Source organism: Cyprinus carpio, chromosome B15 (assembly GCF_018340385.1).
Source record: "Cyprinus carpio isolate SPL01 chromosome B15, ASM1834038v1, whole genome shotgun sequence".
Taxonomy (NCBI): Eukaryota; Metazoa; Chordata; class Actinopteri; order Cypriniformes; family Cyprinidae; genus Cyprinus; species Cyprinus carpio.
The window spans coordinates 20,855,302-20,873,681 of NC_056611.1; the positions used below are offsets into that span (position 1 = coordinate 20,855,302).

Below are 18,380 nucleotides of genomic sequence, written 5' to 3' on the forward strand. Positions count from 1 at the left end.
CTCATTCCATTTTCCAAATGTTTTGAAGGCGTATGGTAGGGTTTGCAGAGAAGCAAACCGAAAATATAATCTATTTTTAGTGAAAATCTCCAGTCATGCATTCATGCATAAGCACAAAAGAGAGTCATTTTGAAACATCAAGATAAATAAAACTATGAAACACAGTACTTTCTTTACTGATGTGAATATCTCTGTTCTGAGACAGTCAGACAGTAAACAGCCTAGAATACATGCAAAGAGTGCTCTGTCTATAATCACTAAAAGCTGTCACTCACTTCTGTTCATTGTGATCTCATGACATTCCATTAATAAGCTCTCTACACTGGACAATAAATCTCTTATTTACACCATATCTACACTTTGTTATAATGAGAGGATTCCCAAGATTGCAGATCTCAGCACTTTACAAAAACTCAGTGTTTTTTAGTGGTGAGTGGATTCTAACTTAAACACTTCTGGTCATTGCGTTCAAGAAACCAACAGATATGTCTATGATTGGCTACATTGCTAAATACTGAAAATATGTTTCACCATGATCAGATGGCCGCCCTTAGCAGCCGCCTGCCCTGTTTATATCTTAAGTCTGTCCCTGGTGGTATGTATGTATGTCAAGTCTGTTTGAGAATCTGTGTCGTATTTGTGACAAGTATTATGCATTATTCATCTTTAGGGGTTATAATGTGGATGATGTCAGTATGATGACTGTCTATATAACTTGAATTTGTAGAAGACAACAACATACTTTAGTCTCTTTTAACTGAGGTGCTGGTAGAGGTTTGAAGTGCAGATGAAGTGAGTAATATGCTGACAAATGTTTTATTCTTCAATTCATTAAGGGGAAATTTGGTGTTTTATTGATATGAATGTAAACATACTATTATTTTTCTTGTATTTCACAGATTCCAGAGTCATAATGGAGAACTTATCCATCATAGTCAGTTTTGAGCTGACCCTGGATCCATTTTCCATCCCTCCAGGAGCAAAATATCCCATATTTCTCTTTGGCATCTTCATCTACATGTTTGGTGCTTTTTGTAATCTCACCCTGTTGCTCCTCATTATTCTGACACAAAGTCTCCACAAGCCAATGTACTTCATTTTGTTCAGCCTCCCTCTGAATGATTTTGTGGGAATTACTTCCATGCTTCCCAAGGTTCTCTCTGACATTGTGACGGAAACCAATAATACATACTATCCTCTCTGTGTGCTCCAGGGTTTTCTGCTCCACATGTATGGAGGTGGTGTTTTGTTCATCCTGGCAGCCATGGCTTTTGATCGCTATATTGCCATTTGCATGCCTCTGCGATATAATGCTCTCATGACACCAAAGCTTGTGATGGGAATTGTTGCATTTGTATGGGGCCTTGACTTTTTTTTCATTGTTTTGCTGTTTTCTTTGCAGGGAAGGAATTATAGATGCAGATCTAACATTTTGAATGTGTTTTGTGATAACCCTTCACTTGTTAAGCTGGCATGTGCTAATACTATAGTTAACAACATCTTTGGCTTATTTGCAACAGCCATGATGCAGATTATTAGTGTTTCCATTCAAGTGTTTTCTTATGTGAAGATTTTGATTACCTGCTTGGTTACGAGTAGGTCTGATGCAAAGAGCAAGGCCATCAACACCTGCGTTGCTCAACTGGTCATTTTCATCATGTATGAGGTTGTTGGAAGTTTCACCATTGTGTCACACAGGTTCTTAAATGTAAATGCCAATCTGCAAAAGATTATGGGAATGCTAATTTTTCTAGTGCCTCCACTTCTGAATCCAATAGTTTATGGATTGAACAGTCATGAATTACGAAATAATCTGCTAAAAATTATACGCAGAAAAATCACTAAAATGTAAAATTTTTGTAAAATATATTTTTGTCACCGTTTATGCCAAGAGATTCCACAAAACACTTTACATAGTAGTGTTATGATTAATTATAAAAGTGTAGCAGGATAAAATAACTATAGTAATTTAGGCATATTTAAGAACAGGAAACTGCACTTAAAACACATTTACGTCACTTAGCATACAGTTCATTTTCACATTGATACATCCATGAACAATGTATTATTCTTTTGGAGAGTCCTAGAGACCTCAGGTATGAAACATATCATTGAAAATATGTTCCTGTAAACTGTTTGTTTTTATATGTCGATATCTTTGTTATTATTTATTTGTCGGCCTACATCACTGGTTTCTCTGGGACAATCCATCTTAGTCCAAAACAGTCCAAAAGAGATTATATTACAATATAATATGCTTTATAATATAGAAATGGCTATTATTCAATTCAAGTGGATTCTCATTAGTTAATTGTTGGAAGAAAGGGTGTTGTTTCATGCTTTGGGCCTAAATGTACAATAAATATACTATTGGTCACTTTTAGGTATGATTTCTGTATACTGTATGCACAAATGTATAACGTATTCTCAATGCTACAGGTTTTTTTGTTTTGTAAGAGAAAGGCATGCTGTTTTCTGCATTGTGGAAACACAACAGACATACAGTACAACACAGTCAAATACATTTTTATAACATTTTAACTTTGCTAACCCTATAACTCTATAGGGAGAATGCAACTTTTTTTTTTGGTCTATTTATCTGTCTATTTTTGGTTTTCATTGTTGTCTGCTTCAGTTTTGGTGTTTAAACAGGAAAAAGGAAATGGCTAAAAAGCAAGCAAGCAAGCAAAAAACAACCACTTTCCCCCTTAAATCTGAAATGTGCGACATGAATGAACATTTTCTAAGTAAGTAAGTAAGTAAGTAAGTAAGTAAATTTTACTTATAGAGCACATTTAAATTCAGCTTACACTGACCAAAGTGCTGTACAAACCAATCATAAAATACAGTAAAGTATAAAATAAAATAATAAAATCCAAGATAACAATACTAATCCATAAATTAAAAATCAGGAAAGGTCATAGAATAAAAATGCGTTTTAAGTTTAGACTTAAAAACCGAAATAGACAGAGCACTCTTAATGTCAGGTGGCAACTGATTCCATAACCGTGGAGCAGCTACTGCAAAGGCTCTGTCACCTTTAAACTTAAGTTGTGAGACTTAATATAAAAGAGGGACATTATTAGCATTATTAGCTTTATTAGCAGAACTGAGGGATTTAGGAGCAGAATTAAATGAGATAAGATTAGAAATGTATGATGGGGCTCCATTAAGTGCTTTAAAAACAATCAACAAAATTTTGAATTGAATTCTAAAGGAGACAGGAAGACAGTGGAGCGACGCTAAATTTGGAGTGATATGATTATTTTTGGCATCAGTTAACAGTCTGGCCGCTGCATTCTGGACCATCTGCTAATGAGCCAGTGAAGATTAGGGAAAACCTAGGTATAAGGAATTACAGTAGTCCAATCGTGATGTGATAATTGCATGAATAACTTTTTCCAGGTCTTGAAAGGAAAGTGTTGATTTAAATCTAGAAATGATTCTCAATTTAAAATAGCTGTTTTTAACAACTGAGCTAATTTGTTTTCTGGTTTTAGAGGGACCAAAAATAATCACCTCAGTTTTTTTCATTATTTAGCTGGAGGATTATTATTTACCTTCCAGATTTTAATGTCCTTCAGACAGTCCGTAAGAGGGTGCAAAGAATGTCTAGATTTTAATGTATAACTGAGAATCATCAGCATAGAAATGAAAGCTTTTTTATATTTAAGATAATTATATTTCCTAATTATATTACCAAGTGGAAGCATGTACAGATTAAAAAGTAAAGAATGGACCCTTGAGGAACCCCACAAGGGAGAGAAACTGATAATGAGGAAAACTGGCCGATAGCCACTGAAATTGTCCTGGGAACAGTTATTTTGTAAACAGTTACATAGAAAAAAAATAATTCACTTAAGACTGATCGCACTCCTCCACACTTTTAAATCATTCTGAACACAAACTTCAGTACAAACATGCATTTCATTGTTAGATGTTTGACAAATGCTCAAAAATTTGCTCAAAATATCAAATATTTTTTTATTTGTTTATTTGTTTATTTATTTATATAGCACATTTTAATACAAGTCACGTTGCCCAAAGTGCTTTACATAAATATGTTTGATCTCCAACAACTGGGTGGAATCAAAATCTGAAAAAAAAACCCCATTATCCCACAAAAATTACATTATGCAATATTCTGTGAAATACTGTTCAACTCCTATTGCTCAAAATCTGCAGACATTTGGCAACTAGAATTGTGTGGTCTGTCATTGTTTTCAATAATGTGAAACGTTAACATCTCAAAAACTGTTTCATGACTGTTAAAGGATTTTTAAAGAGCATTTTCCTATAGGCTCCAATATTCTAAAATGGCAGAATTCAGCTGACATATTGTTAAAATGTCAAAATCTCATGTCTTAAATCTCAGGTCTATTTTAGACAGACATTACATCATCTGGTGTCAAAGGACCATCAACCAAATGATGATTACAAGTCCCATGACTGTTTTTTTTTCTGCATAAAAGGTGACGATGTACCATAGCCTATGGTGGTGCATAGCTAGTGTATTCAGGTTATACAACTTACAACAGTAAGTGAACTAAGGTAAGACTTATTGTGACTTAAACTGCATGGTTAGGTATGCTCACAGATTCACAAATCTTGTTACTTGACCACCATGTAAAATTCTGGTAAAAATATATTTGTTTTTGTTTTCCATCAAGGTTTTTAATGGCTGGAAACCTTTCAAATCTAACTTTCACATTTAATCTTAAAATTGCAAAACTTGATATCCATCCCAAAGCAATATATCCTGTGTTTTTGGCTGGAGCTCTGATCTACGTGTTCTCTGTGGTCTGTAATGGAATCATTCTTGGACTGATAATCACTCAGAGAAGCCTTCACAAGCCGATGTTCTACATCATGTTCAGCCTTCCTCTAACCGATTTAATTGGAATCACAGTTGGTCTGCCCAGGGTGCTTGTGGACATTTTAACAGAAACAAATGATGTGTATTACCCTACGTGTGTTCTTCAGGCTTTTTTGCTACATATGTATGCATGTTCAATACCTTTTCTACTGGCAGCCATGTCGGTAGACCGGTACATAGCAATATGCAAACCACTCAGATATAATTCTATCATGACTCCTTGCAAAATATGTGGCATCATAGTTCTGGCATGGGGCCTTGACTTTGCATTAATACTAGTGTTGTTTTCACTTCAGTCTAGAATGGTAAAATGCAAGTCTTTTATTACCAATGTGTACTGTGACAATGCATCTTTGCTTTTGCTTTCATGTGGAGGAGATTTGACTGTGAACAACGTTTATGGTTTATTTATAACAGCATTTATACAGATTAGCAGTATCTTTATCCAGCTGTTCTCTTATATGCAGATTCTCATAACATGTATAAAACAAACACATGCTGATTCAAAAGTTAAGGCTCTAAATACATGTATAGCCCAGATTGCTACTTTTTCCCTCTTTGAAATAGTTTCAACCATTGCTACATTATCATATCGGATCCCCAGCATCTCTTCCAATGCACAGAGGATTTGTGGTTTAATGATTTACACAGTCCTTCCGACTGTCAATCCAGTCATATATGGAATGAAAACTAAAGATATTAGAATAGCATTCTTTTTGTTTTTAAAAAAGCACAAAGTTAGCCCAGGTAAAAATACATTTGCTGTTAAAAACAGAAAATAATAATTATGGAATGTAATAATTGAGTTCTGTGATGTATTCTGGATGGAAATTGACACAGGTCAGCTGTTTGTTTCATTCTTGTTAAACCTATATTAATCATGTAAAAAAAGTGAATGAACATTTACTAAACAACTGTATCATAAGAGAATTTAAAAATATGATTTTATTACATCATATTTTGGTGTAAATAATTTCTTTGTAATTGTTGTGAAGGTATTAAATTATTTTAAAAATGATGTATTATCTATGTATAATGTACTTATTACTTTGTACTAGGCTTTTTCATGTGTGAATAAAAGAGCAAAAAATAAAGGAAATTAATAATTGTGGGATATATACCAGATCTGAGGATTTGTATATTTTCACTGAATGAATAGAGTGCTTCTGATTCTATATCCTTATCTAACAGTCATCAGATATGCAGTAACATTATATTACAGTTAATAGGGAGGGTGAGAGAATGAAACAAAACTTTTTTTTTTTGTCATGAAATAAACAGAATGACATTAACAAATAGTGAAAATGAACTCTAAACCTAACTACTATGAACAAAAATATTATTTCCCAACAAAGACTATTGATGTTGTTGTACAAGCATCTTTTGATTCCACTAAATCGAGAAAACCAATTAAATAAAATAAAAAAATGAAGGTAAGATTTTGACTTGTATAATGCTAACAGACACACAATGAAGAGCAATGAAAATTAACCAAAACACAGTCCATAATTTGCATAGTAAAATGTGAAAAACAAATTCTGAAAAGTGCATGCCTTAACATGCATGGTAAAACATAATATTAAAGTTTTATATGCAGTGGGTTTTGATTAGGTCAAAGGACCATGTTAAAAGAATCTGAATTAAATAAGTGATTAATTTAGAATTTACTATTGTTATTTTTATATGTAGGCCTACATCACTGCTTTATCTGGGACAATCCATCTTAGTCCGAAACAGTCCAAATGAGACTGTGGCTGAGATATGTTTTATTTATATAGAAATAGCTATTATTCAGTCTTTTAGTAGATGCTCATTATAAGTGTAGTGCTTTTCATATCATAAAGAGTGTTTTTGGCTTAATGCTTTGGGCCTAAATGTACAATAAATATATTCTCTATCACCTTTTGGTAGCCTATGATATCTATATACTGTATGTACAAATGTCAAATGTTAATGAAATTGAAATTATTTTCAAGGCATACATTATGTCTTTTATAAAACATGTATACTCCATGCTAGAGGGCTTTTGTTTGCAAGAGAAAGGTATGCTGTTTTCTGTTGTGCAAACACAACAGACCTACAACACAATCAAATAAATATTTTATAACATTTTAACTTCGCTAACCCTAAAACCCTATAGAGCCCTAAAACCCTAGAGATTCCTGGAGGCCCCCCAAAAAGGCATGTTTTCATTGTTGTCTGCTTCAGTTTTTGTTTTTAAACTGGAAAAAGGAAATTGCTAAAGAAAGAAAGAAAGTAAGCAAGCAAGAAAGAAAAAACAACAATCACTTTTCCATTTAAGTCTGGAATGTGCAACATGAATGAAAAGATGTTTAAAGCATACTACATGTGACAATTCTGTAAACAGTTACAGAGAAAAAAATTATTAATTAAAGACTGATCACATGCTTCCAAATTTTAAAGTCCTTCTGAACACAAACTTCAGAAGAAACATGCACCTCATTGTTGTCACGGCTCAGGGTGCCCTCTGGCTCCCTCTGCTGTCTGTGTGTCATGTCTTTGCGGCATTTAATAGACAGAGCCGTAGTTCACTGACAAGGTACGCAATATCGCGTTCATTATCGAAGATGAATCGCCTTCGATAATGAACGCGATATTGCGTTTATTGTAAGTGGACTTAGTTTATTTCTATGAAATGCCGCTCCATTTGAAAGCAGGTGATGGCGATTTAGCGCTAATCAGGGAACCGGCTTTACTGACTAGATATGCACGATCATATCATTCTATATATCGCCCAGCCCTACCCCAGAGACTGGCTCGCTTATTTTTTGTTACAGTTTTATTTGTTTTGATTACCATTATAGAATAAACTTTCATTGCATTTAATCCTCTGCCTTTGAGTCCTCTGTCCTCAACGTCCCATCACAGAATCTACTCACCACACATTATGGACACAGCAGAGGAGGATAAGATGCGCCAAGCCCTGATGCAGCAGGGTGTTCTTCTGGGTCGACATCAGAAGGAGATTGCAGCTTCCCGCCACGCATACTCTGAGATCTCTCTCCAGCTTAACCAGCTATTTTCGATCAGCTACACACCAGCCCTCCCGTGGCTCCTACGGTAACCCCTCCTCCCGACCTCTTTGGATCTAGTAGCCGTCGCACTGAACCACGGCTCAATCCTCCTGCTCTTTACTCAGGTGAGCCTAACACTTGTCGCTCCTTTTTGTCCCAATGCTCTCTGACTTTCTCACTGCAGCCTTCTTGTTTTCCCACAGAGCAGTCTAAGGTATCTTTCACCATCACGCTCTTGGTGGGTCTGGCGAGAGCGTGGGGAACGGCTATGTGGGAAAATGAGCACAGCTCAGGGAACTGAAGCGGCATGAGCCCTGGCGCTGCTACGGCAAGGAGAAGCACATCAAGGATGAGATTTATTCCCTTGAATTACCCTCGAGTCTGGACGGACTCATCGACTTCGCTATTTGAGTGGATAACCGTATGGCTCTCCATTCCCGGCATCGGAGGGGTGTGGTTTATCTCGAGCCTGGTTATAAAGGTGTGTTTGCAGCATCGGGTGACACGCCATCTCAACTTCTCGACTTCTCCCAGGATGAGCCAGGTTGGGAGGGCGCGGTCAACGTTCAGGGAGTGTCAGCGACGCCTGGACAACCAACTGTGTCTCTACTGCGGAGAGGTCGGTCACTTGGCTGCTGCGTGCCCAGTCGCCAGGCAGCACTTACCGCTCAAGGGAGGGCAGAAGGTGAGCATTACTAGAGCTTGATTGCCCTCTGGTGGTCGGTCTGAGTTTCAAGCCTCATTGCTGGTGAGCGGGGTGCTCATCAAGTGTCTGCATTGATTGACTCCGGTTTAGAGGGCAATTTCATGGATGCCGGGCTGGCCAGGCACTTGGTGATCCCCTCCATTGCTCTGGCTGAGCCTATATCAGCTAGAACACTTTGTGGCACCCTTCTTTCCAGGATTACCCATGCTACTAAGTTCATTACACTCACGCTCTCCGGCAACCATGTCGAGGAGATCCGTTTTCTCCTCATTCACTCACCCATTGCCCAAGTGGTTTTGGGGCACACCTGGCTAGTCAAACATAATCCTCACATTGACTGGGCTCTCAACTCGGTTTTAACCTGGAGCCCTTTTTGTTTAGCTCAATGTTTGGGTGCTGCATTCTCCCCTGTTATGTCTAGTTCTGTGTTGCAGGAGGAGCCGGTGAATCTGGTTTTCAGTAAGTCCTGAGCTTCATCTCTGCCTCCTTACCACCTGTACAACTGTGCGATAGACCTATTGCCTGGCACTTTTCCTCCTAAGGGGCACCTTTACTCTCTGTCCGGTTCTGAGAGGGAGGCCATGACAAGGTATAATCACGATTCTCTGCGAACACTCAGAGCACGCACTGTACGTCGGAGACAGGCCTATCCCAAAAATCTACGGCCTGTCCCTCTGACCTCTACTACTTTACTCTCTATTTCAGTTGGTCTCTGGAACTGCCAGTCTGCTGTTAACCCTCTGAAGTCAATTAACGCGTATACGCGTTTTGAGGCATTTTCTCCTGATAACCCCGAAAAGAACTTAAATTACACTTTCAGATTTGATCGTACAGATAAGAGCAATACATCAATCAAATCTGTAAAGGGTCTACTTTTTTGTATACCGACATAATAACAACAAAACTTTGTGCACTTATAAAATAAAGATAACAAACAAGGAGTGCTGTCTGCAGCCATTGTCTGCGCTGATCTTCATTTACAAACGCGTCATTAAAATGAACTGTAACTCAGTGAATATTCAACAAAGAGACATGAGAGAGATATCTATAGAAAGCCTGACATGTCTACTTTTAAACTAAACAAGTGCTGCCAAAAACAAATATTCTGTGATAAAGTAATCCATATGAAAACAACGCGATGTCTGTTTTTCACGTCTCCCTTCATTGTCTTCTAATGCGACCACGTCCCCGCGCTGAACGCACTTCTGAGATGATAATGTTTCACTGAAGCGCACGGCTTGAATACACCCACACAACAGAAGACAACGCAGCGAGATTGTTCTTCAAGTTTTTTTTTTTATTTTACTGTTTGCTTCGAATAAGACATAATTCACCCCAAAAAGATGTGATGTGGTTGAAGATTTGAGATTTGGATTTCCTCAGAAAAAAAGAATGAAGCACTTTATTCAGTAGAGATCATAAACATGAGTAAGTCTCTTTTTATTTATTTATATACTTGTATTAGTTTTCACATAACGTGTAAACATTTTACTAGTTAGACTTTTTCCAAAGACTTTTTCCAAACTATAATTCCTGACTAAATGTATAATCAAGTGAAATATTATGAAGTTTCAATAACAATATATATATATATATACCATTCAAAAGCTTGATGTAAATAATATAAATGTAACAAATAAATGTAACTGTAACAAACAATGCTGTTCTTTCAATTTATCCCCCCTAGAAAACCTGAAAAAAATATTCTCAGCTCTTTTCAACATTAATAATAATAATGATAATAATAATAATGATAATAATAACAATAAATGTTTTTTTTTTTTTTGTAGAAAATAAGTTTGTTTAAAGGATTTCTGAAGGATCGTGTGAATGGAGTAATGATGCAAAAAATCAGTTTGAAAGTCAGCTTTGATTGTTCCTAATAAACTGTTTATCTGCACTCACAAGTGAATATTAAATTATGTTGTGGGATAATTAAATATATTCTAAATAAACTACAAACATAAAATTATGTACATTTATTTTGTCCTTACATTCTTTCTTTTAATTCTTCCCTCTCAGTGAAACAGCTGACTGAATGGCTCATTATGCAGCTCATTATGCGGGCCTTTGTCTTCTCAGGTTTGAATCACAATGATATTCGTGATAGTTGACGCCTACTCGCATATGACTTTTACCAACAAAAAAGTGTCTTAGAAAATTTAAATCAATATATTGTTTTCTGTAAGTGAGTAAACAAGATGATTTTCACATAATTAAAAAAAAAAAAAAAAAAAACCCTGGCTACGTGTTCTGTACTAGACTAACTGAGACTTGTCATAGCACTTGTATACCGTTTTTGTTCTCTTGTTGATCTGATTGTTTCTACTGTTCTCATTTGTAAGTCGCTTTGGATAAAAGCGTCTGCTAAATGATTAAATGTAAATGTAAATAATTTAGAAAGAAAAATTCTAGGCTACAAGCTCCAGTTCTCAAAAGTCCCGGGAACCAATGTTCTGTATGTGTTTTATTGCCTTATTCAAGTGATTTAACATTTTTAGTTTTTCACTAACCACGCATAACATTTTTTTTTTCTCAAAAACACAATCATGTACATACATGCTGCTCACATATTATTAAAGCTCAGTTTGTACTGATTACAGTGAGATTAGACTTTAGCCATTTAGATATTTATAAGAAACTGAAAAAAGCACAAATGTCAGGGCATGACAAAACTTCTCCAGGCCCCAAAAAATATCCTTAGACTCCAGAGGGTTAACAAAGCAGATTTCATTTCTTCTATTGCTACTCATTCCGGTCTCAACCTCATGGCCCTAACTGAGACTTGGATCAAACCTGAAGACACTGCCACTCCAGCAGCCCTCTCCTCTAATTTCACTTGTTCCCACACCCCTTGTACGAGTGGGAGGGGTGGAGGTACTGGTCTCCTTATCTCAAAAGAATGGAATTTGATCTTCAACCATCTCTTACAGGTAACAGTTCATTTGAATCACATGCAATTACTATAACCCACCCTGTTAAAATCCACTTTGTGGTCATTTATTGTCCCCCAGGTCAACTGGGAAACTTCTTGGAGGAGTTGGATGTGGTACTATCAAACTTTCCTGAGGATGGTACTCCTCTGGTACTGCTTGGTTACTTCAACATCCACCTAGATAAACCCCAGGCTGCTGACTTCAACACTCTGCTTGCCTCATTTGATCTCAAGCGAGCATTTACTACAGTGACTCACAAATCAGGCAACCAACTGGACCTCATCTACACGCGCTGTTGCTCCATGGACAACACTTTAGTTGCTCCACTGCACACCTCAGAACACTTCCTCATAACTGTTAACCTCGCACTTACTCCAGAAGCAGTACACACTCCACCGCAGGTCACCTTTCGACGGAACCTATGCTCACTCTCTCCAACTCGCCTATCCTCTATGGTTTCATCCTCACTTCCTTCACTCAGCTCTGGACACGAACAGTGTTACTAACACTCTTTGCTCCACTCTAACCTCTTGCTTGGACAACTTTTGCCCACTGTCATCCAGACCAGCACGCACCACCCCATCTGCCCCCTGGCTGTCCAATGTTCTCTGTGAACATCGCTCTAAACTCAGGGCTGCAGAGAGGAAATGGCATAGATCAAGAAACTCTACTGACCTCAGTATGTATCAGTCTTTCCTCTCTTCCTTCTCTGCAAATGTCTTCACTGCTAGAACATCATACTACCACAACAAAATTAACAACTGTTCTGACTCTCGCACACTTTTCAAAACTTTTTTTTCTTTTCTTAGTCCACCTCCTCCTTTATCGACTCTTACAGCCAATGACTGTACATGCAGTTTTCTTCACAAATAAGACAAGGACCATCAGTTACCATCAGTTACAGAAACCATCTCTAAATCCATCACTTCTAGAAAACTATAGACCAGTATCCCTTCTTCCATTCATTGCAAAGACACTTGAGCGAGTTGTGTTCAACCAACTCTCTGTGTTTCTTTTACAGAACAACCTCCTGGACAGCAACCAATCTGGCTTCAATAGCGGCCACTCAACTGAGACTGCCCTGCTCTCGGTTACTGAAGCCCTGCGACTGGCAAGAGCAGCTTCCAAATCCTCAGTACTTATCTTGCTGGATCTGTCTGCTGCTTTTGACACAGTTAATCACCAGATTCTACTATCCACCCTCAGAAAGATGGGCATCTCTGGAACCGCACTCCTGTGGTTTAAGTCCCACCTCTCAGATAGGTCCTTCAGGGTGTCTTGGAGGGGTGAAGTTTCTAAATCACAACTTAACACTACTGGGGTTCCTCAAGGCTCAGTACTTCTCTTCTCCATCTACATGACGTCATTAGGATCTGTCATTCAGAAGCATGGCTTTTCCTATCACTGCTATGCTGATGACACTCAACTCTACTTCTCATTCCAACCAGATGATCCGATGTAAGCTGCTCGCATTGCAGCCTGTCTGAGTGACATTTCTAGCTGGATGAATGACCATCACCTTCAGCTCAACCTTACTAAGACAGAACTGCTGGTGGTTCCAGCTAACCCATCGTTTCATCACAGCTACTCTATACAGCTAAGTTCGTCAACCATAACTCCTTCCAGGACAGCAAGAAAACCTAGGAGTTGTGATGGATCATCAGTTAAGCTTCACAGACCATATTGCTACAATGACCCGGTCCTGCAGATTTGCCTTATACAACATTAGGAAGATTAGACCCTTTCTGTCAGAGCAAGCCACCCACATTCTTGTCCAAGATCTTGTTCTCTCCAGACTAGACTATTGTAATGCTCTCCTGGCGGGCCTTCCTGCATGTACTATCAAGCTTCTACAACTGATCCAGAATGCAGCAGCGAGGGTTGTCTTCAATGAGCCAAAAAAAGCTCACGTTACTCCTCTCCTCATCAGGTTACACTGGCTACCAGTAGCCGCTCGCATCAAATTCAAGGTACTGATGCCTGCCTACAAGACGACCACTGGCACAGCCCCAATATACCTAAACTCACTAGTTCAAACTTATGCGCCCTCCAGAAACTTGTGTTCTGCAGTGCCTTGTGGTGCCATCCCAAAGAGGTTCAAAATCACTCTCACTGACCTTTTCCTGCATTGTGCCCAGCTGGTGGAATGACCTCCCAATCTCAATTCGAACAGCCGAGTCTTTACTCATTTTCAAAAAACATTTATAGACTCATCTTTTTCGCCAGCACTTGACCAACAAATACTAGCACTTACCTTTTCTTGTCTATCCTATTCTTGGAGAAAAAAAACTAAACAAAACAAAAAATATAGCTACGGGTTCTGTGCTAGACTAACTGAGACTTGTCATGGCACTTGTATACTGTTGTTGTTCTCTCGTTGATCTGATTGCTTCTATTGTTCTCATTTGTAAGTCACTTTGGATAAAAGCGTCTGCTACTGTAAATGATTAAATGTAAATGTAGCTGGCATCATCTGACCCTCTTCCTCTCCAGCTGGGGTGTGGTTCTTCTTCGTGGAGAAGAAGGATGGTTTGTTGCGCCCCTGCATAGACTATCAGGGATTAAATGACATCACAGTGAAGAATTGTTATCCTTTGCCGCTGATGTTATCCGCCTTCAAGCTCTTGTATGGAATTACATTTGCTTCAATAAAAATGAATGTAACTTTATAAAACTGAACGTAACTTTTTCAGAAACTATCAAAAATATGCCATTACAAAAGAAGAAAAACACAATGAAAATTAAAAAAATGAACTCAGTCGCACAAATTTAACAGGCTCTTCAAATATGCTTCATTCTTTGTTAATGTTTTTCAAAGATTCGTTTTCGCTAATCGTGGATTCTGAATGCATTGCCACAGATTTCGCTTTTTTTTTTCGTTTGGTGTTTTGACACAAACTTCTCATGGGGACGGGCTTAACAGTGATCTACTCTGATTGGATAGTGAGCTTTTGATGGACAGGTGCTCTCTGACCGGGAAGTACAGACGTCACTCGGTGGCGCGCATATTGGAAAGCTCACGCAGTGATTTGTATTACTAAATATGTAAATAATATTTGGCCTTCGATCGTCTCAGTCTGTAAAGATGAGCTCTTGTCCTTCAAGGTAGCTTAAAGTAAGCTTGTGTTACTAATTGACAATAATAACCCGCAACGAACTGCTGCACACTGTAACATGAATAAAGCTTGTATCAATACATTCCTTGTACATTTCAAATAAGGGTTTTTCAATAATATCCCAAAAGCAAAGATAAAACTCCACTGACAGACCATCTGTACCTGGCAGTTTATTTTTCTGCATTGAACCAATAGCTGTAATCAGCTCATGCTTCATTAACTCACAGAACTCCCTAAATTGACAGGGAATGCTTCAAACATTTTGCAAGTGATTCAAGTTTAAACTTCAAAGTAGAAAACATATGAGGAGGAAAATGATCAAAATCAACTGGGGGATCATTAATGTCACCCCCATTATCAAAACAGCACCCTGATATTTTCCCATTAAGGCTGAAATAGAATGAGAGATCTCCATGGACATATTTTTAGCTTGAACTAAAGAATTATATCCATAGATACTGCATAAAACAAACATGGTATTATCCAATTTAACAACTATAAACCTCTACCTTCTTTGGATCTAAGCGATTCAATTATGTCACCTTTAAACTTATTTAAAAAAATAGTGACACCCGCAAATTGATGAGAAGCATGACAATAAAATATTTGACCCCACTGAGAACGCCACCAATTAACATCAAATTCGCAGGAGTGAGTCTCTTGTAAAAAAATGATATTTGCATTACTACATCTAACAAAAATGAAAACAGACTTTCTTTTAACGGTGTCTCGTAAACCATTACATTTGAGAGAAACGACTTTTAAACAACTAAAAACAAAATCAGACATAAAGTATCTTATTTGGATGTCAGAACAAAGTTATCTCAAAGAATCCTGAAACAGAACAAAATTTACAAACCACTCGGGGTTGATAACTCCAAACTTTAAAGAGTCACACCATCTGGACGAATGCTTCATAACTTGAAATATGACCACCCAGTGTAAGACCAACGTCAGCCAGCGTCCATAAAGTTTTCAGTTAGAATTCTTCTTGGAATTCAGTGACAGACAACTTTCCTCCATCTATAAAGGTGTTTACTCAATGAAAGTAGGCTCTCTTTCATTGATCTCTTGCTGCTTTCACTCTTTGCCATAGCATCTCCATCTGTTGTCTTTCAGCAAATGTCAAATATTCTGCCAGATGAATACCCCTTTCCTTGAGTACCGGGTTGTCCCGCACAGCTTTCCAAACTTTCTCCCTGTAAGTACACATCGAGAACGCATCCAATTCTATGAATTGTGTCAACATAAAAGCGAATGTTGTCTGCTTCATCTGTATTGAGGATTCTGAGAATTTCAAGAAATTTGGGTAGAAATTTCTCATCTAACAGTCATCTGACCTGCAGTTAATGTAACATTACAGTCAACAGCAATGGATACAGAATGAAACAGAATTGTAATGAAATAAACAGAATGACATTAATACATACTGAAAATGAACTCTTAACCTAACTACTATGAACAAAAATATTATTTCCTCACAAAGACTATTGATGTTGTTGTACAAGTATCTTTTGTTTCCTCTAAACTGAGAAAACCAATTAAAGAGAATAAAAAACAAAGGCAAGAATTGGACTTGTATCGGTGCTAAGCATCCGCAGAAACTGTTCCAGAACTATCATTTCCCCTATTTTTTGTTTCGTTTTCCCTGCCGGTCTCACCCACTTCTGGTACACATCTTCCAGCACTTCCAGGGCATGGAATTGTTGTCGGTAAGTTTCCTGATTGATGGAATACTTTGCTAAGATAGCTTCTTTCACATGCTCGTACTCCCTGGCATCCACGACATCCATGGCCACATAGGCACTGCGGGCTTTGCCTGTCAACAACAGAATCAGTCTTATGGCCCAATCCTCCTTGGCCATCTACACACCTCAGCGATCCGTTCGAACATAGTCAGATAATGCTCAATATTATCTTCCTCACATAACTTTTGCAGCTTTACCTTCCTCGTCACATATGCAGCGTTTATATTATGGGAGCCAACAGAAACACCAGGCGAACCCTCTGGCCCAGCAACAGCTCTGTCTTGTAGATCCTCCATCGACACTTGCCGACTCACTTCTCCTTGCAAAAGTCGGAATTGATGGTGCAGTGATTTCCACCTAGTTTCCTGACGAGCCGCTTCTTGAGCCTGACGTTAACTTTGTCAAGTTTTAGCCAGGAACCTCCTTACAATCTGCCTCCTTCTGGAAGAGATCCCACTGATGCCACCACTTGCCAGGATTCATCCAATAAATGCAGGAGACATGATTTGAAAAAGGTCAATTTTTTTTATAGGTTTCACATTTTTTCTTAAGACATACACTTGGCCATACATAGAGGAAATAAAGAAAACTGCACAAATAAACAAAAGCAAAAAAACATTGGCATTCCAAGGCTCAGATGTTACCGGTTGGGATCCCACCTCAAAAAAAACAAAAGTGTCCTTCAACGAACAAACCCAGTCCATATATTAGCCGGACCGTACCATTAACAAATGACAAAGGGGTCGCCCACGCACAAATACACTATACATGACTTAACTACCTAAATTAGATGAATTCACATTGCATTTAGTACATCATAAAATTAATAACCATCATTCATATTCACTTATACACTATAACACATCATATGAATAAACAACAACATTATTTGTCCCTGCTCATTGTTACACCTTCCATTCACCAGCGTGAACTCCAGGAATAGAAAATAATCAGGAGCTACCTGTCCTCCTTTAGCACGCATAAAGACAACATAAGCTACCTAAATTAGAGCATACATATTTAGACAAATAAACAAAACATACAAAAATAAATACACATTTACAAAGAAAGAAAACCAAAAAGGAAAACACCTTAAACCCCAATACAAAAACAATTAACAAAAATTTAAATCAGATACATTTATGTGTGGCCTCGTTCATCACATAGCACAAATATGAAAAAGATAAAAATAATAATAATGCACTCTCACACAAACACTGCTGTTATATGTAGTATAGTCTAGAAAAAGCTTTTGTTTTACATAAGGCAGGTCATCCCGTCATGGTGGCATCATCACATGACCTGTTGAATGCTGTTTGGACTTTTCCCTTCAGGCAGATGTTACAGATCTCTGTGCACTAAAACATCTAGGCATAGAAACAGCCCCCCCACCATGCCAACTCCAGCTTAAACAGCTAAGAATAAGATAAGATGCTCTGCCATTCAGGTGTACGTAAAAGCCTTGAAGCAAACATGCAGGATAGGATATTGATCTGTCCTGAGACCATACACTATACAGCAGCTGAGGAAAAAGGCTTTTAGCACCTATTGTGTCATTGATTGGCAGTTTAAGCAACAGTATGTACATTGGTTTATGAAGAATTCTGTTCAAGCTAATTGTAATAATAATTGTGAGATTGCAGAGTAAGATTAACAAGTATGTTGTTAATCCAAATATGAATGCAAGATAAATGCTCGTGTCAGGCAGTTCCAAAGAGTGTAATGTCAGGACCAGTGAGAGGACGGACCCATTTGGATACTTTACATGATGAATGTTCCTACTATTAACGGCCTGCACAAAGCAACATAAACAAGCTGTTAATTCTATCAACATAAATAGAGAGTTATTATCAAAAATAAGTAAAAATCATGCCAGATCTTATGAGAAGTCCAACATTTATCTGTTTCATCCTTTCATTTTGCCATATCCATCACCATCTTACTTAGGCTACAACCTAAAAAA

General features: G+C 37.7%; 2 protein-coding genes across 2 annotated transcripts; both read left to right on the forward strand.

Annotated features, from left to right (window-relative positions):
- The first annotated feature begins 792 nt into the window (after positions 1 to 792).
- Positions 793 to 1,852, forward strand: or71aq2 (odorant receptor, family 71, subfamily AQ, member 2). The gene has a single exon (XM_019091998.2). It carries the CDS (start codon positions 860 to 862, stop codon positions 1,850 to 1,852), a length of 993 nt encoding a protein of 330 aa, XP_018947543.2. The 5' UTR covers positions 793 to 859.
- Positions 1,853 to 4,676: 2,824 nt separating this feature from the next.
- LOC109076278 (putative gustatory receptor clone PTE01) lies at positions 4,677 to 5,658 on the forward strand. Its single transcript, XM_019092006.2, has one exon. The coding sequence runs from the start codon at positions 4,678 to 4,680 to the stop codon at positions 5,656 to 5,658; it is 981 nt and encodes a 326-aa protein (XP_018947551.1). The 5' UTR covers position 4,677.
- The last annotated feature ends 12,722 nt before the right edge of the window (positions 5,659 to 18,380 follow it).

What these genes read in the sequence shown, in the direction of transcription:
- or71aq2 (XM_019091998.2), top strand. Translation starts at nt 860, where the DNA reads ATGAATGTAAACATACTATTATTTTTCTTGTATTTCACAGATTCCAGA.
- LOC109076278 (XM_019092006.2), top strand. Translation starts at nt 4,678, where the DNA reads ATGGCTGGAAACCTTTCAAATCTAACTTTCACATTTAATCTTAAAATT.